The sequence below is a fragment of the Homalodisca vitripennis genome, chromosome 3 (assembly GCF_021130785.1).
Source record: "Homalodisca vitripennis isolate AUS2020 chromosome 3, UT_GWSS_2.1, whole genome shotgun sequence".
Lineage (NCBI taxonomy): Eukaryota > Metazoa > Arthropoda > Insecta > Hemiptera > Cicadellidae > Homalodisca > Homalodisca vitripennis.
Window position 1 is genome coordinate 26,291,003 of NC_060209.1, and position 27,086 is coordinate 26,318,088.

A 27,086-nucleotide genomic window follows, 5' to 3' on the forward strand; every position below is an offset into this window, starting at 1 on the left:
TTTTTTTTTTTTTTTTTTTTTTTTTTTTTTTAATACGTGGATGTGTAATTCCAAAGTTCTTGTGTTTTACTCTATATGTATTTATATTATATAATCCACTATGGGTATTTAATGTGGTGCTATAATATGTAATTCTTAAAAGTTTTTAACAGGTTTTAACAGACTACTGTATTTCCATGAGGTTACTGCTGCTTTTAGTCATAATAATTTTTTTATCTATAGAAACAAGTCCATATTAAAATATTTATTTAAAAATAAACTGTTGTAAAATTAAATTATTTAATGACCTTTTCTGAGAAAAGAAGGTTTGTATTAAATATCATTTTTAAATTAAAATTGTGTTTAAGACAGTTAATTTTATTTGGAATATTCTATAACACAAAGCTGTATCCAAATATTTGTAGTTTAAGTGAGCCAATACCCCAAGTTGAGATTTTAAGATATCCAGTCAACCACCATCAGTGGCCAGCAAGGAGTTTGGGCTCACTGCAAGAGCCTGATAGTTTTGTGGTGATTCATCCAGTAAGTAGGAAAGCTTATCGATTCATCCAGTAAGTACGAAAGCTTGTAGATTCATCCAGTAAGTACGAAAGCTTGTCGTTCCTTCATCCTGAGTTCCTGTGACAACTGCTGTACGCACTGATAAGGCCATCAATGACTCCAAGAATTTCTAATTAAAAATTTTAATTAACTAAGCTTTAAAAATACTTGTGTTATATGGTATTATTATTTGTTTAGATATAATTATTATATCATTTCTCAAATATAGTTTGTAAAAAGTGTTTAAATGTGGATTAATGTCCAAATACAAATATAGAAATTTATTCTCCCTTTTGTTGTATGGTTTATTTTTGCAGCTCCTTAGAGTGTACTAATGAGTAAATTAAATGTTACATATAGACAGTTCTGCCCTGATACTCGCCCAACGCTAGTAACATTCCTTCTTGGGATCATAGGATAACTTAGAGTGGTGGTGGAAATTCGATGAAGTGAGCTGACCTCACTAGGATGATAGTGGAGAGACATCCTAATGCCTTGTAGAACTCACACTCTTCCAACTGTTGGCAACGCTATCTTATTCATTGAATATAGCTCTAGCCCACTAGACCTGACCTGGCCTCACTAGGATGACTGTAGAGAGACATAACATTTTAATACTTTGCACAACTCACTCTCCCAACTGTTGGCAACACTATCTTATTCATTGAATATAGCTCTAGCCCATATTCAATGAAGTGATCTGGCCTTCACTAGGATGACTGTAGAGAGGCATGACATCGTAATGCATTGTACAACTCGCTCAACCACTGTTGGCACCGCTATCTCCCTGAGCTCTAGCCCATATTCAATAAAGTGATCTGGCCTCACTAGGATGACTGTAGAGAGGCATGACATCGTAATGCATTGTACAACTCGCTCAACCACTGTTGGCACCGCTATCTCCCTGAGCTCTAGCCCATATTCGATAAAGTGATCTGGCCTCACTAGGATGACTGTAGAGAGGCATGACATCGTAATGCATTGTACAACTCGCTCAACCACTGTTGGCACCGCTATCTCCCTGAGCTCTAGCCCATATTCGATAAAGTGATCTGGCCTCACTAGGATGACTGTAGAGAGGCATGACATCGTAATGCATTGTACAACTCGCTCAACCACTGTTGGCACCGCTATCTCCCTGAGCTCTAGCCCATATTCGATAAAGTGATCTGGCCTCACTAGGATGACTGTAGAGAGGCATGACATCGTAATGCATTGTACAACTCGCTCAACCACTGTTGGCACCGCTATCTCCCTGAGCTCTAGCCCATATTCGATAAAGTGATCTGGCCTCACTAGGATGACTGTAGAGAGGCATGACATCGTAATGCATTGTACAACTCGCTCAACCACTGTTGGCACCGCTATCTCCCTGAGCTCTAGCCCATATTCGATAAAGTGATCTGGCCTCACTAGGATGACTGTAGAGAGGCATGACATCGTAATGCATTGTACAACTCGCTCAACCACTGTTGGCACCGCTATCTCTGAGCTTTAGCCCATATTCGATAAAGTGATCTGGCCTCACTAGGATGACTGTAGAGAGGCATGACATCGTAATGCATTGTACAACTCGCTCAACACACAGTGTATCGCATCGCTATCTCACTGAGCTCTAGCTCATATTCGATGAAGTGACCTGGCCTCACTGGATGACTGTAGATAGACATGTCATTGTAATGCTTTGTACAACTCGCTTAACTGTCTGCAACGCTATCTCTCTTAGCTCTAGCCCTCCACCTACACTTGTGTGATTTCACCCCTGTGATTGTTCATTTTGTGAATTTGAAAGTTTTACCAAAGAAATGCCTTCTTATGTAATGTTTGTACCAAAACTTATTGGTAATATAAAGTGATGGAATAAAAAGAGAGTTTGTTTTACCCATGTTTAAAACTTTACTCATCAAATGAGCTGTAGAGGTTAGACTGCTGTATATGTTGTATGTGGACTCTAATTAAATGGCAAATTGTCTTGTTTTTTTTAACATTTTTAAAGTTTATAAATAAAAGTTCATATTCATTGTATTCACTTATATACAATGAAACCATTATATAGCCTATTTATTCTGTCAAATAGTAATTAAATACTATACTACTTCAGTATACGTTTTTGTTTTTTTTTTCCATTAACATTCTTCCTTGAAACCTTCAAAAAAAAGTATTTAAGGTTTAACAACTAATTTTGTAAATCAGTTTATTTCAGATTTCTAAAGAATAAAAAATTTCTGAAAGAACTGGTCACTCTATCAGGAAGAGATAATTCTACTCGAGGCATCTGTAGTAGGCTTCATTCTGCTCACATTTTTTAGGAAAACTTGGATATCCCTATCATTTATGAAGATAATGAGAGCGTCATAATTGTTAGTTGTTAAATAATGTAATGACTCAATAGAATGCAACAAAAAGTCTGACACAAGTATAAACAATTATAGCACAAATAAAATATGGAACATTCTTTGTGTCAAAACTGACTAACACACACTCCTCTATTGCGGTATTCGCCCTACCTCATCAGAAACATGAAATTTTGCCAATATCATTGTGCCCATCTTAAATTCATCAATCCTATATTATTCCCATAAAAAACTTAAATGCTTTTAATTATAATCTATACTAACTCTTCACTCCAAAATAAACTATCTTCAAATGCAGTGTTTTATTCATTTAATTGTTAAGAAATCATCTAAATTAATTGTTAAGTTCTAAATTATCAACAGGTAAGCAAAGAATATCAGAAGAAACTCATCTCTGTTTTATTGCCTTGCTTCATTTTCGAATATACTTGGCCTACGAAGGAGGTAATTCAAAGAAGAAAATACTAAAAATCATCCTCAGAATCCTTTAGGTAAGTGACGAATACTAGAAGAAAAACCGTATCTACACTCTTGTGTTAGATTCAGGATGGAATTGTAGACCTCATTCTGCCTCCAAACAGGTAATACGGCAAGTAACCATAACATTTTAATGCAGCTGTAAAATCTTTGATGTAAGTGACCAACAGTGAAAAAAGCTCCATCTTTGTACTAAATTTTATTTCCTTGCTTGGGGATGAAATATACTTACTTCCAAATGGATGCCATCAACCAAGAAATCATATTCACAATCTTTGAGGTACTTATGTAAATGATGAAAAAAGTTATTAAGAATACATAAACAATTGAATGTAATGTAGTGTTTTAACCTTCAAAATGCTCTTATTTCTGTGTCAATTATGACCAAAGATAAAATATGGTTATTGTGTTACACCATGCTTTGTGTACATAATTTGTAACAATAATAAAAGTAGTTATTTACACGTCAAATCTGTTAAATATTTTTCTTATGTATTAGTTGATAATAATATGAGTGCTGTGTAGAGCATACACTTTCAATACAAATAAGTAAAAACATTTTTGCAGATATTGATTCTGAGGATTCCGTGATTAGATATGATGTTTTTATAAGATTAAGTGTGTTTGCAATGGACAGTCGCAGCATATATATATATATATATATATATATATATATATATATATATATAATTTTTCAAAGCAAAAATTTCGATACTAAATGGATAAGTTTGTTCTTATGTACACTCAACAATCTGTATGAAGGACAATAATTATACTAAGTAACAAAACATTGAAAACACTCACTGCTTCGAGAATCCTGTAACTCTTAAGTACTGGACACTTTTGTTATGACGAGAATTTACACCATAAACATGATTCTGGTTTATTAAATGACTTACCTCACTCATCTGTTACAAGACGTCTCAAACGTTCCAAGACCCACAGTGTCGAAGGTCTTGGAACGTCTCACACATAGTCAGATCTTCCTAGAACGAAATAATCTTTTATCAGTGTCAGCATGGTTTTAGGCCTAAGCGTAGCACTGTTGCAGCCACTCAAGCTCTAATTATAAACTGCTTTAAAGGTCTGGAGGATAAAAGGAGTGTTCTCTTTAGATTGTATGATATGTCCAAGGCCTTCGACACTGTAACACATGATATGCTGCTAGATAAGCTGTATTTTTACTCTTTTGACAGTGTTGCCATTTTTTTTTTTTTTTTTTTTTTTAGATCTTACTTGGGAAAATAGGTGGCAGTCTGTATATTTAAATGGATCTTTTTCCTATTGTTTGCAGATTGTACAAGGTGTGCCACAGGGGTCTATACTTGGTCAGACCTTGTTCATAATTTACATAAACTATCTTCCAAGTAACATCATGGAGCAATATGTAGAGTGTTTTATGTTTGCAGATGATCTGGCAGTGTGTGTTCAGGATATTAATCCTCAGAAAGCTAAAGATATTGTTACCTCTAAATCAGATGTAATACATGACTGGTGTAATGCTAATAAGCTGAGCTTAAATAGGGAGAAGGTTCAGGACATACAACTTTGCCTTCGTTCTGGTTCAGTGAGATTGGCATCTTTAAAATTTCCTGGGCTTCCATCTTCAGTCCAACCTCAATGGCACTTTCACATTGATAATCTGGCCCAAAAATTCGAAAGGGTCTATTTATGAGTAGATCATTGAGAGGGAATGTGTCTCCTGATGTTCTCCTTTGCATCTACTATGGTCATGTTCATAGACACTTGTCCTATGGAACTTCACTCTGGGCGAATTGTTTCTATGCTCACCAAAAATTATTTTTGTTACAAAAAAAAGCCGTCCGTCTTATCTGTGGTGCAGACTGGTAGGATCACTGCAAACCTTTTTTTGTTAGGCTAGGTATCCTAACTCTACCGTCTATGTATGTTTTTCTCAGTTCTTATGTATGTAAGGGAGAACTTGCAAATCACAACCAAAGTTAGTGACATTCATAACTATATTACAAGAAATAGACATAATATAGCACAAAAAGATGCATTTTTTTTTCAGCGACTCAACAAAGCTTTTTGTATCAAGGGATTCAAATGCATAATAAATTACCTGAAAAATTAAAAACTCTGACACTTCATAGCTTTAACTTAAGGAATTGCTATTGAATAAAACGCTGTATAATATTACAGATTTTTATGGTGAAATAGCTGCACTATTTCCTTAAGTTTACATTTAAGTTTCAAATTGACGACTGTCATGCATTTTGTAAAATGTCAACAACAATAAAGATTTCTGATTTCTGTGTCCTTCCACTGATGTACCTCTGAAACCACTAATGATGTCTATAGTTCCTCGTATGCCTTTAGTTTCTAGTTTGAAATGAAATGAAATGAAATATGCCTTTATTTAAGAGGCGGAGTTAGGGCTATTTAGCCCTCTCTACCACTCAACCTCAAAACCAACCTAGTTTGTTGAGATGTTTGTGACTCAGGCCATCAAAAGATTTACTAATTATCAGGAGGATGCCTGAGGACTGATGTGGCCCCTCCTACAGTTACTTTGAAGAATGTTTTCACTAAGTCGGTTATGGCTGTGATGGTAGCCATGCCTTTTCTAAAGCATTGTTGCAGTAGTGAGAATACTATTGTTTTCTAGATATCGGTCTGTAGCTGGCTAGGAAGGTGGACCCTATCTTGTGTCGGGGTAGATCAATGACTGCTTAAGTAGGGAGTGAAAATGGCTTGTTGGAACTATTTGTTTATTACATCAACTATGGGGGTTATTACTTCATTTTTGGAGTGTCTCAGGATTCTTGATATTTCATCTACTCCAGTAGAGAGTTTTGATTTTAGTGATGATATTTTTTTATTACCTATGCTTTAGTTGTTTGTTTAAGAGTCCTGAACTCACTTTCGTTTTGCGTTGAGTGTATTTTAAGGGTCATTGTTGGGTGTTTTGTAAAACTTGATCAGCACCATTGGCAAAATAAGTGGTTCATATTTTCAGCTATTTTTGGGGGTCTGTTATTTTGGGACTTACATTGAGATATTTGATGATTTGTTTTGTTTTTTTTTATTATTTATTACTTGACAGACTGCACTACTTTAGTTCTGCACGTTGTTCCAGATACAGATCGTTCTCTTTCTGTCACTGGCCGTGATTTGTTCTCTTCAGAGTCCATCAGGATTGATTTATTGAGTTCTGTAGCATATACACCTTTTAGCCTCATGAGTTCATGCTCATGTTCATGATTTGTGTCTCTTTTCTTTGATCTTGAATCTACTAATGGGCAAGCTTAATTGTAAAATCTTGTTACATCCTGTGTAAGTCTGGTTTGCATGTTGTGTAATTGTAACAGTTTCCCAGGTTTCTCATGCTAGAATGATTTTGAGTTTTTCTAAATTTTGGGAATTGTAGTACCTTTACTTGGTATAAAGGCTTTGTAAATTCAAGGTTTACAGTGCATATCTGACCTGTGTTGTCTGATATGCCTCTATGAATCACTGCAGTATCGATCTAAGTTGATATCAAGTTTGTTGAAATTATGTATGTTGATGTTTCTGAGTGAGTGATGATCCTGGTTACAATAATTGGAAATAACCAATTAGAATGTTAGCAAGATTGCTGCGCATGTTTTCAAGAGCCAGTTTTAGAGTATGGTAGACTGCAAGTCTATATACATATTTTCAAGATATTCTGCCATTGTTCATTTTAATTATCGACTGTATTAATAAATTTGAAATGTATTATTTATTACTGAATTGCCTCGTTTACAGACCAAGTGTAGTCTATCCTGAAGCAATGAGTTTAAATCAGAATGCTGATATAAAGTTTCTCTTATATTCATCACTTACCTGAGAAAATTGTTGGGTCAATTTTCAAGTTAGATGTCTTTGCACATTTACTGGAGTTTTTTTACCTTGGTTTATTATACATTTTTGACAAACACGAAACGATAAAATAAAACTGTCAATACTACGCTATTTTAATCTTTCATGTAAGTTATTCTGCAAATCTCGTAGAATTATATTATTGACGTAAACGTGGCTTTTTAAAACAACTGAAATGTAATATTCATTGTGTAATTAGCTTATAGAAGACAAACGCATCGAATTGTGTAGGTTTACTTGCAATGTGTTCACTCTTCATGTTATGGGAAGAATGAAGATACTTCTAGTTTGAATAACAGTATATAATATATTTATTGTCTTTAAGCCATCGCTCACAAGGCTTAATTGAACATCGTCAATTAGTAATTCAACCAAATAATAAATACATGACATTATGATGATCAACATAATTGAGGATCAATTAACATAGAATCAGAGTAGCATTCAGATATGGAACATTTTTAACGAGAGTAACAATGAAATGTATAATAAATACCAAAACATTTTAAAACATTAAAATAAGACAGTTGTTGAGTTAACAGTAAACAAAAGAAACATCAATAGTAACGTTCTTTAAAATCTCCATTCTTCCAAAAAATGAAAAATATTGTTTCTGCTGCCTAAAAAATAACCAACAAGTATTTCTTAAATAACAAAACATGTTAGCGGAGTACAGACTTTTATAATAATGGAATAGCATTTGTGAAAAAAATATATTCTGTGATTATAAGTTGTGTATTATTTCATTATTATATTTTAATATGATTCATGCAAGAAATTAATGTTTGTTCCTATATGGTTTTTAACTATGAAAATTGTGTTGCCAATTCCCTACCTCAATCTGGAATTCCCAATCCTAATTCTCCCCTCCAGTCCCACGTCAGCGACAGGGCAGAGGAAAGAAGGGCAATAGTCTAGTCTTTGTCTAACTTGGTCTGCCATAGTTGTTTCGTAACACAACTCAGGTTGTTATTTATTCTGATCCATTTGTATTTACATCAGGAATTTTGAACTTTTAGTAAATTAACTATACCGCTAATTATAGTGTCGTTCTTGTGAGTTAGTAGTGACAATTCAAGATGCCTAATAAAAATAACCGAATGAAGAATAAAAATATGGGTTATTATGGCCATAATGGTAAGTAAGATGCTATTTTCGATTTAGTCTTAACTTATTTAGATCTAACTGTGAATCGACGAATAAAATAATCAAGACTATTCCAATAGATTACAAATTTCAAATTAAAAAGAACATAAACACAAGTTAGCTTATTTAACTTACCATTGACAAGGCTTTCAAGGTTGAAGAGAGTGGATTTTCTCAGAGAATTAGATTCTTTTTCCTTAGAAAACTGTTTAATATCAAAGTTGAGTTTTACAAATGAAGAAATGGTTTCAAATGGTCTACCAAGAGTTAATACAATAAACTATAGGTTATCTTGTATACTTTAATTAATTACAGACCTAGGCTACTTATTATTTTTCTCTCACTGTTACACTAATTCAATACGGTATCAATTTACAATACCGTGACCATGGAAAGGTATGTTCATTTTTTTTTCCTGAAAACTACAATTTTTCCTGAAAACAATAGTGAAGAAAAAATTCATCGGCAACGAAAATCAAAGGAGTTACAATTTTTTGAAATTCTCTGAAAACTCTGTTTTTGACAGTACCTCTGGCAACACTATCCATATTTGACAGTTTGGTATTACTCCGCGGCTCTCTAAAATAAAGAAGGGACGCCATTTTGAACTATTTTGTTCCTCCGTGTCTATTCTTAACCTCCTTATTGGACAGTTTCGTATACCTAACTCTGCGGCTCTCTCAAATAAAGAAGGGATGCCATTTTGAACTATTTTGTTCCTCCGTGTCTATTCTTAAACCTCCTAGTTCAGTAGTGGTAATGGCACACCTTTGTGTTGGATGTTCGTTATCTTACGTGGAAGCAATTCGTAAAGACGAGTATGGAGTTTTGCAATTTTATGTAAACCACGGGGCTTATAACCGGACTAGGCGTTGTGGTAATGGGAAGTGTGGCAACAAACTCGTTGTAAACGAATTTGGGGACTTCAGTTTTCGGTGTGGAAAGTACTACAATGAACATTAAGGTGTGATAAGTTACTGAAATGATAGTGACTAGTACGTTAATCCTGTCAACGATGCCTGCCCGCTGCGCACTGCTTGCTCTTTTAGAAAAAAAATTAAGTCGAGCTTGCAAAAGTCGAATCCCACATCACGTGATGCCCGTGCTCCTTAACGCAATAATGCCCGAAAGGCATCAATATAATACAATAATATTCTTTCCCCCCAGTTTATATGCACCTGTGATAATAATACTAGGCTATAAATGCCCAACCCATGAAAAAAAGTCCATTTTCCATGGTCACGGTATTGTAAATAAATACCTTAAATACTTTCAAAAACACATACAGTATTATATTTTCTGGGCAAATAAGAAGAATTTATTAGTATTGCCTGCAGTACAATGAGAGGCCACCACCACAATAGAATCATAGTATATCTTTAAAAACAGTAAAAAGTAACTAAAATTTAAACTGTTTTGTTTGTTACATTTTATAGATACACAACATAGATGGGTTTTAATATAATATAATTCTCAACATTTTTGTTTCTATAGTTTAGATAGCCTAATCATAAATATGATTCTATTGTGGTGGTGGCCTCTTATTATACTGTAGCCGGATAGGATAGTAGCCACCATCTCAATTGAATCAGCGGTATCAGTGCAGTTAACAGTTGGAGTAGCCAATAAAAATTTTAACGTTGAAAGTATTCTGTTCACTCTCCTGAACATAACTAAATATGGCTTTAGGGGTTGGAAATCACAAACAGCTTCGTTTTTTTTTAATAATTTTAAAGTAAAAATGTGTTTTTATTTTTGTGTACCGTGCTTCTTGATAGCCTACCTACGATTTTCACCATCGCTCCCGATAGCTTACCTGAGTGTTCTGTGGTCAAATGAACTTAGTTTTTAAGTTACATCAATCATAGTTAGTTAACTACTAGTTCTTCGTTAGTTACTGTCTCCATATTATGGGTAGGGTATGATAAGCGGACCCGGTTTTTTATATCTAAGAATATAGTCATCGATACCTAATATTCGCATCTCAAATCCTATTAGACTATCAATCGATATAAAAGTACCTTTAGTCCTCAATAACAATCATATATTTTAAATTAAAATATGAATTCAATATTTACGGTGATCAAACAAATTATTATAACCAAAATTACGAAAACTGAAGACGACCATATTTACTCCTCTCACAGTTACACTTTCCCACAAATTTCACATTTAATGGGTTTTTCGGTACGAGTCCAACATGTTGAAGCCACGAAAAAGCAACGTCGAGTAGTTTTCTAAAATTGACTGCCATTTTTAATAATCAGAATTACTTATGTAAAATTGAAATATTATCCTACGTGTATTGTTTTAGAGTGTTTAACTTACAACTGTTGATATATAGATTATTTAAGTTAATAGTTCAAAATAATTAATCCGTATCGATCGTTTGATTATATTGATGGTTATGATTAAGTAATATCGTTTGCCAATTTCGATATAAAAAACCGGGTCCGCTTATCATACCCTACCCATATTATTAACAATTTATTTGTTTATGATTAAAGTTTTGGATGTTAAAATTGTCTAAATGTATCTTGTAAGGCGTCATTCTTATGGGAAATGTAATATAAATTTAGGACTATTATTAAGATTTAGTTTGAAGAAGAAAGATATAATTCAGACCTGTACCTAGAATTATTTTTAATTCTAAATAATATTTTAAGTAATATTAGAAATACTGATAGCAGAATAAATGCAGTGTCATCAAACTTCTTTTACTACTATAAATATGTAGCTCTCCTGTTTTAAATTATGGAGTGTAATACATTTTCGATTTTGTATTTGTGCTGATTAAAAGTGTTATAGGGCAGTACATTTATTTCTTAAAACCCTCACTTATTCAAAATAAATTTAAATTTAACCAAATAGTGTCATTGTGACAAAATGTTAGTGCTTCATATTTGTTTCAAATCAAAATTAGGTAGAACATAATTAAAAGAGGAATACAATTTTTTGTTCGATCATCCTGGACCTTTAAAGATATGTAGGCCTACTTGAAAATATGGGAATTGTACAGTAACTTCATGATTGAAGAGGCTGGATACCCTGACTAAAACAGGAAATGTTTTAACTTTTAATATTTATAGGTCAAGTTTACACAGCAACACTCATTGAAAAGTAATTCATAAAATTGCCTACTCTCCTCATACATTTTTTATCATCAACTAAAAAATTCCTAGCAATGTGGCATTTTTATTTTGCCCTTTTACAGCATTAAATAGAACAGTTTTCCTAAGTTTCTATATTTCTTTGATAAATAAGTACGTAGTCTGCTATGTTTGCTTTTCCAATGTAGGCTATACATACATGAATTATCATCATAATGGCATTTAATATTGAAGATATATAGCTACACAATAATCTTTTGTAAAATTGTTTGTTTAGGTAATCATGAAGTTTGATTGTATACAAACTTTCTATGACTAATTTCATCACTTATTTTAGCCTGATCAATAAATTCACGCTTGAGAGAAAAATTGTTGATGTTTTTCTTTTATGCAATTAATATTCTCATTCATCATTCATATTCGAAACAAGTTTTTGGTCACACTCTGAAAAAAAAAACTGCAGGTGACCTTTTTTAGGTTTTATTGAAGTATAATTAGTTTCTCTTAAAAATTTAAAATTCGTCCTGAAAGCCATAGTTAGATGTTCCCCTGTATTTTCATTAAAATATCTTTTGGATTCCTCATACAGCTCTTCTACTCATAAGTGTGGCTTGTAAAAATACACTTTTACTCTTTTTGAATTGTAATTACTTGTGTGACTGGGGATGGATTAAGTGGTTCAATGCAAGTTCCCAAACTGGTGGTTTAAGTTTTTTGGGATTATTCTCGTGATGGCCGTGTTTTTCTTCAAATGTGTCACTATCAGTATTTTTTTTTCTGCGCTACACTAATGTGCTTGACTTGACTTATAATTTAAGCAAACTTACTATAAATGTACGCCACTTACTCAGGCACTTTCTATCCTTCTTTTAAAAGAGTATTCCCAACACTTTTGTTTCACAGCTTACTTGATGTTTTTTAGCTGGCTGTGCTCTTACACACTCCGATACAAAGAAATATTGTGATTTTTTAATTGACTAATCCAAAAAGTGTCAAGTACCTGCCTTTGATCGGTATTTGAAAATAAATTATGACGTTTCTTGTAACAAAATTTAGTGATGTTAGAAAATATTTTGACTTGAATAAGCCTGCCTGTATATTTAGATTGGGCAACATTTTCCATATAGTTTCTTACACCTTAATTCATTTGTTTCCGTGTATTATTAGTGGTCTGATTTATACGTAACTCCTTTCTTGGCAGCACTTTTCGTTATATAATTATTCTGAACAGAATTCATATTGTAAATAGTAAAACTAATATTAGATTATGAAAAATAACACTAAAAAGACAACGCAGCTAAAATAAATCTATCCAATAACGCTGTCGTTTACAGAAAAGGGCTAATGACATCACCTGTTTAAACATCTATACCAGCTGACAGGATAGAGATACTGTCTAGAATCTTGTCGTGGTTATAGATTTAAAAATGCAGGATTAATGTTTGAGTTCCCAAGAAGGGCCTATTATACTATGAGCCCTTCTTCCAGTTGCCATCTCAATTATATATAAAAAGGCATAACTAATATCCTCCTTTTTTTGGTGTAAGGATTAGAGTTAGGCATTTTAAATAATTTTTTAGGGTATTTTTCATAAATACAAATCCATTGTTTGGTAAAAAAAATAACAAGACCTCATTTATTAATTCCCCATAGTAAATTAAGAAAAAGTTAAAAATGTTACAAAACAAATCTGCCAAAAATGGTGACATTCTTCGTGCATACCTTATAACAATACGGTGGCATTTTTGTAAGTACTGAAATATCTGTCAGGTACTAAGAAATCTAATAATATTTATTCAATATATGATCACAGTCATTGTCTAAAATGTATAAATAATTAGCAAGATATTGCATGAAAGCTGTCAACACAACTTTATTGAAAGTAGTAGTAGTAGTAGTTCGCCATTAGTATTTTAGGATTATGTTGTCGCTAGTATACTTTTGTGTACTGTTATTATTTTTGAAGCACATTCTGCTTTAAAAAAGGATTGTATATAATTATTTAAGATTTGTTAAAACCAAGATGTTTGGGTTTTTATTTAGCAATTTATGTTTTAAGTTAGTAGGATGCAGTTAGTCATTATGACTATGACTGTTAGTCGATTAGTTTATAGGATTTATTTAATTGACTCATTATTTGTGGTTTATCATTTATTCTTTAATTTCAGAACATGATGACCGGGTACCTTTTACATCAGAGAGCACAAGGAGAGTCTCTTTCAAAAATTATGGTAACAACCGTTTTAAAAATTATCGTCAAAGAGGTAGAGATGACAAAATGCGAGCTGCACTTGCCATCGATGATGATGTGGAAATGATGATTGGAAATGATGCTGGAAATTACCACCGTGGTAGATAGTAAGTAATATACCAAGTTTTAGTTAATTTTTAACTTTCACATATTGACAATTTTTTCCAGTTTCCTCCAATTAAATTTTCAATCTTTTTGGGTGAGTTTTGCATCTTTCTGAAGATAGCTAGCAAAATGAACAGTATTTGTTACATTTAAACTGTTTATCTCTACTTATTTTCAAAGTATAGAAAACTGTGTCTAAACTTCAAATGCATTTATTTGAAGATTCATTCATAAGTAATCCATTGTATTGGTTAAATTGATTCTTCTCTAATTGATTATATGGAGTGAGAAATCAATTAATTAGAACAATAGTTATCTTTATTGGATATAGAAGATAGAACTATAAAGTATGTATTTTATAGCATTGAACACTGTTATAAATGTCCACAAATATAAATGTAATATAGCAGTAGTGTATTTGGGGTGGTTTACCCATCTCCCCAATCCATCGGGGAAAGATTTACAAACCTTTTGACAAAGGTGTGCTATTTTGATTCTTAAAATGATTGCCTCTTTTTTTGAGTTTTTCACACACATAATAACACATTGTGTTTTTGTGATTTTTCAGTCAAGGAGGTTATCAAATGAGAGGAGTGTACTCCAAGAGAAGGAGAGGTGGTGCCAGACTAGATTCTCCGGTACCTGGTAGAAAACTCCCAGAAAGTCAATTACAGTGGTACAAAGTCACGGTAAGTATTCATATTGTTTTGTTTTGATGTTGTAAGAACCATTGCAGAATTCATTAGTTTACAAATTATCATTAGCCAGTACAATTCCAGTGCTTGAATTAAAGTACTGCCAGCTGTAACCTTCCATTAATGGTTATATAAATCTACACATGTTTACATTTGATCAACTGCAAGGCTTACAAAGTACTTCATAAACAACGTTTCATTGCTCCAGACTCTACAGTGTGAATGAGCAAAATGTTTTCTTACTTCCTCTCAACATCAATGATTTCTTATCTTATTCATAAATATAGATTTTTTTAAAATTTCTTTACCCTATGCAGTTGATTTACCATCATTATATTCAAACAACCATTCTATTCACCCTTTATACTAAATACACAAGAACCTAGTCATTTTATTTCAAAAATGTTTATTACATTTTAGATATTACTTAAACACAACACAACACAATGCTGTAACACGGAGAAATACTCAAGTAATTGGTAATAATAATAATTGGTGAATCGAGCAATGCAGATCAAAATGTTACTTAAACTTATTTATTTATTTATATTTGTTAGGTTGTTTAGTGTAATTAACTTCCATCTTATGGTCAGAAAGGAACAAAAGTGAATTAAGTTTAAATTCATACAAGCGTAGATTAACCGCTCGCAAAGAAACTGTGTAGAAGCAAATATCTGAGCAGCCACGCATAGGAGGGGTCCCCCTCCAATGTCTAACTTTGAACTATAATCATCCTTGTTGTTTTATAGTCATACACAACACTAAATGATTTTGCTCATTTTAATATTGATTGATAATTTGTACATTAAAATAACAAAATGTTTTACTTGAACAGATTCCAGAAGGACATAAGTATGAACGGAGTTATTTGCTGGGACTCATCCAAAGTTACATCAAGCCTTTCACATTGACAGCATATGGTGTAAGTACAGTTGTAGAATTAGTTGCTTCCTCGTGCACACATAGAAGTATTGAATGTTGTAATAAATAAATAGTCAATCCAAGTAGTCAAATTAAATTTTATTATCTTCACAAAAATTGTTATCGCTTCATTATCTGCTACATATAGCTTAACACAGTAAATTATTGCAAGTTAATGTTTAATATTCTATTTTGCTAATAATATTCTTATATAAGTAAAAAAAAAACTATTGTTACATTGCACAGTTTTAATTTTTTATATTGACTAAAATAGAATTGAGTTTTAACTGTCTTCTAAAATGCCCATTGTCTGTGATTTTATATTTCACCTAATTTCCCTTCCGAAATAAAACCTTTAACATCTGTCAAAAATTTAACTTTTTTGGTATGACAGTAATATTGTTACAATTTAAATAATATCATTTTTCTTTTTTAACAAATTTTAAAAAATTATATTTTAATATTTGTACAATAAATGTTGTTTTTTAACATCTATGGTATTTAATTACCATCGGAACAAAAATTATTAAAAATACTAAACTACTAGCCTTTTTTATAGTTAAGTTTTACTGTATATAAAATATAAAACTGTAATTTTGGATGTGATAGGATGACTACCTTGTTAGAGAGAAAATTGCTTAAACCCAGCGGATCACTGACGAGCTGGGCTAACGCCGCCTAACGGTGACGAGCTCAGGTCGCAAAAGTGGTCTGCTTTTAAATTTCCCTCCAAATAGTTCTGTTAATGTCTGATAGATCGGGCGATCGTCTTCACTTGTCTACTAAGAGTGTTTAACAACGGTCTACGTTTAGAGTTTTCAAAAGTTTTATAAATATCCTACAGATCGCAGTTGTATGTCGAAGTTGAAAAATCATTCATATGAGTTTACTCTCTGCTTTTTAGCGCTTCTGATTGGGTGTTTTCCTCAGTTGTTATTATAATACTTTTGAGGTTAGTGACACAGAAATAAAAGACGCAGACGTACATGTTGGCGGGTTTACTCTAGACAATGGCCCGGATGTTGTAATCGCTTTGACTGAGCCGCTTTATTTAGACTATGATTCAGACATCATCCCTGCCACGCCGTAACCTTGCTCGCGTATTATCGTTCCTACATCACGGATACCCCAGCAGGCCCATGTTCCCATCTGAACGAATACCTTCGCAGTTGAATTTTCTAGTATACAATAGGGAGCGATACAATGTGGCGCACCATTGCTGTTCGTGCGGCCACTGACCGTGAATTGATTCGCGCCCGCTGGTGCCCGCACGCCAAAACAATACGATCCGCAATGGGTTAATATGAAGTATAATTCGTCCTGTAGAATTAAGGGCAGGAATGATGAATACTACATTTCTCTATGTAACAAATATTTGTTTTCTTTGAATATTTAAGTTGAAATCTCAAGCTATCAATTTAATTCTCTAAACCTTTGTATAATTAACCTAGAAGTAAATTATTATAATTGACTCAAAATAATGTTTATAAATTAAAAGTACAATTAAAAATTATGATAATTCTGCTTTTTTTTTTAAAAGTAAGCTACAATGCTAATTGTGTGTTTTCTGTGACTTAAGAATAAAATAAATCAGGCGCAGAAATTTGAAGCTGTCACTCAGAAGTTGGAGTCGGTGTGTTGAATGTATGGATGAAGGAGAATAGTGATGTAGGCTTAAGTACATTTAAGAGCCGATTATAGTAAATGACCTTCAGTTTTTTCTCTATAAGAAAAATGTTAGATCTCATTCAGTTTTACTCCCTTATTTGTTACCTCAGCATTATGGGAAATGTTTCATTTCAAAAGATATAATTAATATTCATAAACGGTTTTTTTTCTTCCTTTTTTTGTTGTAAAATTTATACTTTTTGAATATTTAAACAATGAACTATATCAAAGTTTAATTTTTTTGTATCAAATAACCCTTAAAATATATGACAAATGCGGTTGGAGTGCTATTGATTATTTTTTTTTATATTTCTATTGATATCCTATCATGCAGCAACTAAAAATAAAAGCGTAAAGCTGAGTTAGGGCAAAAAACTCAAGATTATTTTACAATAGCTGGCTCTCAAGAAAGCGTTTTATATTCAATAATAGCATATTAAATAATATATCAAAGTTGATTATTATTGTTGATAAGATGAAATCTTAATGTTCTGTAAGATCAATTTAAAATAAGTACTTTTTCTACAAATACGACCATTATTTTTTCAGTACAAGACACAAGGAGACAGTATATGTTTTTATGTAGACGACTACAAGACAGCACAACAGATTCTGTACGCAGACAGAAAAATCACAACTTCTGATAGTTGGAGGGTAAGAATAACATCTGTATTTCTGATTCCTTATATATCTAAGGTAGGCCTAAATGCTATTTTGCGAAAAATAAAAGAAATAAACATAAATTGTCTATACATAATATTGTAGAAACCTTTTACTTTGATGTAGTAGGCAAGTGGACTCTTACTATTACACAATTCGCCATATCTTATTTATAAAACATTTTATAAATTTATACAGGGTATAACATAAAGGTTGGGCTGGCTATGCATTTTCAGATTTTATATTTGATTCTAAGCTAAAAATGAAGATTAACTTTTTTCCAATTTTCACAATCATTATATTCTTATTATGATCTAGGAGGGATGCACATTTTTGATAGTCGTAATTCTGAGGCCTCACTCCAGTTAAAGGATCTATTCTCCTATTCCCAATCATTCTTTTAACGAGCTTTGCTGTAGGAGAAAGCTACTCCACAGCCCGGCTCTGACCCTACCATTAGGAACTTTGTTCCTATTTTGGCAAGGGTATCTGATTTTTCATTACCTTGAATAATTACAATATCTACATTTAAAATGTATAACAATAGATGTATTATTTTTAAAACATATAAATACATTAAAAACTCAAATAAATATAAACATTCAAGTAAGAAACACATTTTTACATAAGATCTTGGATTAAAATTTTACAGAAGAGAAATTCCCATTTTCAAATTCAGTTTAAATGCTTAACTAATCAACCAATCTTTAATTTTTGTTTTAAATGTTAAGTGGGCTATACAAATGCATGATCAGTAAATGTAATGCAGATACTATCTACATTCTAATGTTAAAACCTGTTTTTTTTTGCTCTCTTTAATCATAAATAGTAACTAAGAATATAATATGCTAAATGGTTGTTCTTTATCTGTTAAATATTTATAAAGTAACACAAATTTGAAGCTAAATAAACATAGGAGAGTATCTTGTTTGTTACCGCTGAGAAGCAGACGTCCGCACATAAATGAAACAAACATGCATCACTGCATGAACATAGATAAAAACATAAGAAATAGGAACTACAAGTTAAAGATTTACAAACGAACTATACTATTATATTGTTTGTTTCAGTTGGCATTGATCGTCAGGGCCAACATACCTCAGGTTGACATCAACGACAGTATGAGGGCACTGATGAAGCTAGCCATGGCCAGCCGTTACAATGCTGTCAATAAGGCTCTGGACCTCAGCAAGTTCCATACTGATCCAGGTAAACAGAGATATCCAGGCTTCTTGGTTATATGTAGATTTGGAATTTTGATTAAGAGGTTATTGGACATAATAGAAACGCAAGAGGTTCAACAAAAAGGTTTTCACGAACATTTTGGATAACAAAACAAGAGGGATTTGAATAACTGGAACTCTAAACTTTGTTCTGAGAGTTGTAACTCATATTTCGACTTATTAAAGCAGATTTGTAAAGGAACTACACAGGAGGAAAAAATTTTTTTATTAGGGGCGAAAAACGCTGCGGTTATCATTGCCTTCAAGAAACAATTGGCACCTGCTCGTATTTGGTGGTGTCAATTAGGCAAACAAAGATTACATTCAGGAGGAAAAATGTGATATTGTATAAAGAGATTGAAAAGTGTTATTAGTTATTATCTGCATTAATAATCTATTATTATGTATATCATTCATTTGTTAAGAGGACAGGAATTTTTCCGGACTTTTGCCATTTTTTAGTGATACAAGTAACACTACATTTTGAGATCTGCAATCTGACCTCTTCTCAGGTGAATAACTAACCTAACACAACTATAATCTAAGGTAAAATAAATAAATCATACCAGAGCATTGTGACACACATAAGTCAGGAATCTCGACAACCATGTTGTGTGTCAACTCCATGTTACAAACTAACTCTAAAACATGCACTTAATAAAACACAACATTAATTATTAAAACTGAACTACAAAATACAGATCACAATGGGTCTGCACTCACCGACCAGCCACATAAAATGTATCTTAATGCTCTGATATGATTTTTTAATTTTAACCTAGATTGTAGTTGATTTTTTGTATCACTGAACGATGGCGAATGTCCGGAAATTTCCCGTTTCACCAACAATCCTTCCATTGTCAAAAACAAACTTCAAACAAAGAATGTTCATTTTAATCCTATTTGTGGAGAGAAAATTGTAATATCTAGTCGTGGTAACCTCTTCCAAGGAATTAAAATCAAATATTTCCCTAGTTATTATTATAAGGTGACAGGAACAAAATTCGGAAGTATGTTTTACTCTTGAGATGGGTACAACATTTTCAATGGTGGGTTTGACTTTCTTTTTATATCTTGTTCTAAAATGTTAATTATTTGAAATCCAAAAAAGGAATGAACTTTGTCAAATTAGACATGTAAGTTAATTTCACTCTGAGTTTTACTAAGTGATTTTAAATGGTTTTAGTATTAATTTTTTATCAGAATATCAAAGTTTAATATAATAATATGGTCTGTTCCAGTTATAACAAAGGAGGATGTCTTTTGCCCACTGAATCGAACCAATGTGATGACAGCGGCAATACAGATTATTGCAGACAGTATACCAGACCTCTTGGCCCTCAACTTGTCAGAAAACAAGCTGACGGCGGTAGACTGCCTCAAGATACTGAAGACCAGCACACCCAACCTCAAAGTACTGCACATTGGCAAAAATAATGTGAGGATCTTCACCATTTCTGTTAATGTAGTCAGTAGCTTTACTGCGGATGATCTAAGTTATCGTGCTTCACAGTGAAAAACCTTTTTGGGATCATAAACTGGGTGTGGTCAACATCTTAAGATGAACTATTTGTGGCACATATATTGCACTTGTTTCTTTACTTTACTCTACGCAGAAGTACTAGTTGATGTTGCCACTCTAACTGGTTAAAAACAATAATTTCTAATTATCTATTCAGATGTCTATTGCAAAGTTATTAACGGAGCTAGGTGTCCTAAATGGTCCTACAATCAGATAAAGTGTCCTTAAGTGCATGGCAGTAGGCCGCCCCAAGGGAAAAAAAAAATAACATATAGTAGAGAATGGTTAGACTTGTTATAATGAAACGAAATGAACCCCTTCAAGGTTCACATACAGGGAGTCTATTTAAATTAATTTCGTCTAGGGTTTCAATCCATATAAAATGACCCAGAAAAATATGCTCAGGTTGCGTGAGCATGTTTAAAAAATATAATTTTTTTTGTTAACCCTATATGAATTAGCAGTTTAAAACAGGGTTTTAAAATGTTTTTCTATTTTAAAGAGATGGCTGTTTTTATTCAGCCGCAATGGCCAGTTATAGATTTAACAGTCGTTATCCATTACTAAATATGTCCCAAATGTGAAAGACTACAGTAATGAAACACCTACACCATATTTACAGCAAAGTCTGTTGTAAAATTTAGGTTAAACTAATCTTAATAGCTTTAAAATGCCTCAAAAGTATACAATCAAATTTGTACAAAATGGTATATATATATCAGCTTTTTAGGGCTGAAATTCCTAGTTGAAGAAATAAAATACATAAGCCATTAGCTTATGTATTTTATTTCTTTTTTTTTGTTTCACTTACAGTAGAACATAATAGAATATTTTCCAAAACTACGCAAAGAAGTTTAAAATATGTATCTTTGGTTTTTTTTTATAAATGTTTGAAAAATATAATTTTGGAATTTTTGAGATTTTTAAGCGTAATATATATGGTGGGGCAAAATAAAATTATCTGATTATTGCACACAAGCTAGATTGGCACTCCAATGTAAGAAACAAGATGTTCCAAAACTGGAGGTTCTGGGTTTAAATCTCGAAATTTTTAAGATTTAAGCTCTATTTAATAGAATTATTATAGTGAAGTTTGAGTTCAAAATATATTTGATCATTTATAAAAATGTATAATTGGGTCTACATAAAACCCTGTATTTTGGAAAAATTAAACAATAGAACCAGCAAATTCTTACTCTGCAATAAATACTCTTTAAAATGATGCGTCACCTAAACATATTTAGTAAAGTTTTTGCCCATCCTAAAAAAAGAAATAATTTGAAAAAGTTAAATTGTGCATACCCCAAAAGTTTACAAATTTAATTGAAAGGTTACATAATTGGTACCTTATTTTAAGGCATCTTTGAAAAGAAATCCGACTCTAAATTCCTATAATATAAGAATTAATAATGTGTACTATATTGATGTAAAACTGTGGTTTTTTTGTTAGCCCTGTTTCTGTTTTCCAGATTCGGTCCATGTCCCAGTTTGATTCGTTCCAAGGTTTATCTGTGGAGGAACTAGAACTGGACGGCAACCCTTTGTGTGATCTATTTCGGGACAAGGAGTCTTACATCAGGTATAGCTTGGACGTGGGTTAACACTACACCCTCGGGCAGTGCAGTACTGCCACTTTAGTTGTGACAACTACTAGACATATCCTTTACACAAATGACAATCCAGGAGTTTGAGACGAAGCTGGAATGTCATTTTAAAATGAAAATGAGATATTGCATATGAAATGTTTGTACGAGCCATATAAATGTGGTTTACTTTTTATGAATTAATAATTTTGTGCTCACAAAGTTTATCAATATTCATTTGAGTCTATCATAGATTTACATGTGCATTACATCTAAATGCAAATGTTTTTAAAAAATTTTTAGAACACCAAATTTCTGAAGTTACACCATAGATTTTGTGTATGTAGTATGTATGTTTCTTTTTGAACATTATATTTTTTTAAAGTTTGAATTTAATTATTTTTCTTGTAGAACAAAATTTATAGTATGTATTTATAGTACCCACTTTCAAGTTATTGTGGGTATAGCTATTTTTTAAAGAGGAAATTCTAGTATCTCTGTAATTTGATTTTCTGAAACTTATGGGATAATTCAAAGGGCAGGAAGACCCTACATTTTTATTAAGTCTTAGATTCATTTCAAAGTAGACGTAAAATTGTTCCAAACCCCTGTCCAGGGGTATAGCATACCTTTACTGTATGTAAATGTATTTTAGCTGGTACAAAATTACCTGTAATTTATAAGCCTCAGCTGTGTAAGTTACCATTACTATGTGTGGGTCATAGTTTATTTATCACAAATGATGATCCAGGTGTTCAGTATGGTTAATAATGAAACAATAACTTTATTTCTCTTGTTGTTATTTCAGTTTTTATGACAGATCCTGAAAATCAAACAAATTAAAGTAACCTGTTGTAAAAAGCTAGTTGCTTTAGTTTTTATTGCAGATTTGTAATCTGCACCAACAAGTCTTCAGCTACTGTTGCAGCCTCTTTTTAATTTTATACTTTGATGAAAAAAAAATTATTAGTGCTGGTACACAGAGAATTACCTATACCTAACATTTATTTGTATAGATTTGTATCACTATAAAACATACTTAAACAAACAAAATGTTTGATTTGAGATTCAGGTTTCACCCATCACTAAGTAAAAGTCTATGGAAATGCCAAAAATGATGACATTTCTACTATAGCCATTAGAAAATTACTTCTTTTATATGTTATATGATACAAAGGTGAAAAAATAAAACACATCCACAGATTTTATAAAGTCAATCTAATGACAACCAATAATCAGAACTGTAGTATGTTTGTATCAATTGAAGAAATGTTATTAAATTTACAGTAATACACAAAGGTATAATGTTGGTTGTTTTCAACGTCCGAATAATTATGAGTTTCTTTGGGGAACTAACGTCTGACTGACTTTGTAAGGGTTACAAATTGGAATAAAGTTATTGTTGAATGTTTCAGATGATGCTGTCTTCTTCGGCAGACCATCTTCATGTCCATTAATTTATTTTGCTTCCTTTTTGTTTTCGTATTTTGTATTCTAACTTTCGGATCTGTTCTAATTATGAAACCTTCTTTTTGGTTATATTACTAACACTACTTTCTTTTTGTACAATTTTGTGGGTCTTAGTGTTTCTTCCATTCTTGTGTTTTATTAGTTACCTGATTTATTTGTGTTCCTGAAAGATAAATTATTGTCTGAAATGGTTGAATGTCTGAAAAGTAAGCTGATGTAATATAACCTAATGTTGAGAAATTGAAGTTTTAATTTTTTTTTGTAAGAAAATTTTTTGTTAAAACTCCAAAATTTTATTCTTTTTCAAAAATTGCTTCACAGTTAAACAATATTTTACTTGACTTGGAACCAAATACTTTAATGATTATTACAATTTTTCTTTCTCATGCCAGTTGTCATTATAAAGTATTTTTACATTTTTACACTTGTTGACATTTTGCTTGTGTGCAATGTTATGTTTTAGGGAGGTTCAGAAGAGATTTCAGAAAGTGATCAAGCTGGTAAGTAACTTTTACTACATTTCGTGAATCTATGTGTACCTGTAATTTGTTAGCTGTGAAAGGTGGCAAAGAAGTGGTCACTACAATTCTTAATGTGTTTTAAAAAATATTTTTTTTAGATTTGAGTTTCTTTTTTAAACACAATTTTTGTTATTTACGCAAGCATATTAGTTATTTTTAACACAAATAAATTGGTGAAATCAAAATAAATTTGAACACTTAAATATTCATGACTGTACACAGTGAATAACGTTAAGTGTTTGTGGTCTATAGGACGGAACTGAAGTGCCACGCATGATCACGTTCAACGTAGAGGAGGAGATCGCATTGGTGCAATCACAGGGCAGTTTTGTGTGTGACCCAGCCGCAGCCAACGTGATCAGGCCATTCCTCCAGCAGTACTACAGTCTGTATGACAGCGACACCCGTGCACCGTTACTAGATGCGTACCACGAGGACGCACAGTTCAGTCTGGCCTGCTCTCATCAGAATACCGCCACCAACACCATGGCACCGTACCTGCAGGACAGTCGTAATCTCCTGGTCGTCAACAACGCCGAGAAGAGAAAAAGGCTGCTTAGACGTGGCAGAGCTAACATTCTAGCGTACCTGACGTCGCTGCCTAAAACTCAGCACGATCCCGCAACGCTTACTGTCGACTGTTCCATCTACAGTGTGAGTAATATATCCATGATCTGTAAAAATACAGTGCAAGTTATTTTCTCAAAATTTAACTCAGTTGCATACAAAACGTGATAAACCATGGTTTTTAAAATTGTTATGAGATGTTGAAATTGTATTTTGCAGCCATCAATTATCATGTTAACTGTGACTGGAGTGTTCCGAGAAGTGGGAGAGAGGAAGTATCCTCTGAGATCGTTCCATCGCTCGTTTGTTATCGTTCCTGTCGGCTCAGGCTTTTGCATCATCAATGAGTTGCTCCACATCACGCCCGCCACTTCAGACCAAGTCAAGGTAGGTGTGAAATAAAAATTGGTAAAAATACATGAACAGCTCAGAAAATTTTTAAAGTTTTTCTTAAAGTAGGTTTTTCTTCAAATGAAATCTGAAAATATTCTATTCGTCTGACTTAGCTCAATATATTTATTGGAAAATCTAAAATGATAAGACAAAGAAAAGTGAAGTTTAGAAATATAATTTAATTTTTCTATTTTTTCGACAAAATTTTGAAGCAAATTTGATTATTTTTGTGATTTACAGGGAGCATTCAAAACAGCTGAGACTGCAGCTGCTCCCCCACCCGTTGCACCCACTGCCCCTGTGGTACCCCCTCCAGTCCCTGCAGTGGTACCAGCGGTAGTGCCAGTTGAAGTGGACATCGCCACTAAGCAGCAAATGGTCACCACTCTTGCCACACAGTCTGGAATGAACCTCACATGGGCTGAGAAGTAAGATTGAATATTACCTTTTTAGGCTTTATCTAGACTCAAAAACTACTTTTCTCAATACCATTATTTAACTCAATTTACCATCAATTTTAGCAAATATTAGTGGTTGCTTAACTTTAACACTTAGAGCGCTGGATGTAAATTTCTATATTTCTTCTTAGTGTGTAATTAGCATTTAACACTTTGCACGCTACTAATAAATTCATTAACTTTCCTATAACGTCAAAATCTTTAATATAAAAACATAGTTTTTGCATATTTTGAATTTAATATTGCGTGTGTTATTGAAATATAATGCAAATCAAAAGTAATTCAAATAATCATGAAAATTTTTGGTGTGGAATTTGTTCACAGCCCATGATCCTCGTATTTCTAATCTAATCTAATAACTGTCCAGAATATCTACAAGTTCAATTATTATCCTCACTTTATTCTTTTACCACGGATAATTTCAACGAATTCTGGTGCAATGAGAGTTCATAATTCTTCTGTTTCATTATACGATATCTGCAACTGAGGTTTTTGTAAATTTCGCTTCAAGGTACTGGATTTTTTAATATAAGAGTCTTTGCTTCTCAAATTCTCCCAGGATATTCGAAGTTCATAATCCTTACTGGCACTTGCTAATTTAGATCAATCAACTTTTGATTGTTAATCTTCAAAAGATCTCATGTTGTTAAATGAATGAATCATTGTTGTAATATTGAGAAATTAATACTCAAGTAAAAAATTTAAATTGAACTTGAAGTATTTATAATGATTTTAATTTTTAAGGTGTCTAAGCGAGAATGGTTGGGACTTCAACCGCGCAGCGTTTGTCTTCAGTGAACTTCAGAAGCAAGGGAAAATTCCAGCCGAGGCTTTCATTAAATGAAGTATAAACCCAAATTTCGTATGTTAACTGTATTTTTGTAATTTTCCTATTGGAGAATCTTACAGTAAATCAATTTGGGATAATCTGTGTAAATAGTCATTTATTTTAAGTGAAACTTTTAGTTGTAACTGTAGACTTAGGTTTGTATAAAGTGTACAATGTAGAATATGTCTTGTTTTATTTATTTTCTGTCAGTTATTCTTTATCCAATGGTTTGTGTTTTCACAAATTGTCTTCTGCATAATTATTGCAGAACTATGCTGTAATGTATGTTTGCTTTCTTGTAGTTACATTCCATTGTATTTTGCTTTCATTGCATAAAACATTTTGTTACAGTTTATCTTTTTGTTTATCATCTTTTTAATCCATTTTTTTTTACAAAATTTAAAATTTAATGTTAAAAGAGGATTCTAAGTAGGGAAGTTATGGTGGATCAAAAAAAGTGTTTAGCTCAATAAACGTAAAAATATTAAAGCTCTTAAGATAAATTTTTCTTACTAAAGTTCTTGCAATACTTAAATATAACTGAAAACAAGATAGAATGTCTATTACGATAAAGTCATTAGATTGACACAAAATCAAGAACTTTTTTACATCATTTTGGAGTATACAGTTTTATTCAAACTTAAATGTATACTTCTTAATTATTTTAAAGGTGATAGATAAACCACTTTCAATACACACATGCCCTTATCAGTTACACAACCAATATTA

At 32.4% G+C, this 27,086-nt stretch overlaps 1 protein-coding gene across 1 annotated transcript; it reads left to right on the plus strand.

Moving 5' to 3' along the window:
• The first annotated feature begins 8,135 nt into the window (after positions 1 to 8,135).
• LOC124356701 (nuclear RNA export factor 1-like) lies at positions 8,136 to 26,712 on the plus strand. The gene is made up of 13 exons (XM_046807863.1): positions 8,136 to 8,372; positions 13,660 to 13,849; positions 14,416 to 14,536; positions 15,378 to 15,464; positions 17,681 to 17,785; positions 18,862 to 19,000; positions 20,256 to 20,452; positions 22,006 to 22,115; positions 24,053 to 24,089; positions 24,363 to 24,764; positions 24,897 to 25,064; positions 25,311 to 25,498; positions 26,273 to 26,712. Exons 1-13 carry the CDS (start codon positions 8,315 to 8,317, stop codon positions 26,370 to 26,372), a joined length of 1,902 nt encoding a protein of 633 aa, XP_046663819.1. The 5' UTR covers positions 8,136 to 8,314; the 3' UTR covers positions 26,373 to 26,712.
• Positions 26,713 to 27,086: the final 374 nt, after the last annotated feature.

Excerpts from the sequence above, each read along its gene's own strand:
- LOC124356701 (XM_046807863.1), top strand. The coding sequence starts at position 8,315 with ATGCCTAATAAAAATAACCGAATGAAGAATAAAAATATGGGTTATTAT. Across the intron at positions 14,537-15,377 it reads TACAGTGGTACAAAGTCACG|ATTCCAGAAGGACATAAGTA; the intron begins GTAAGTATTCAT and ends TTACTTGAACAG. Across the intron at positions 25,065-25,310 it reads CCACTTCAGACCAAGTCAAG|GGAGCATTCAAAACAGCTGA; the intron begins GTAGGTGTGAAA and ends TGTGATTTACAG.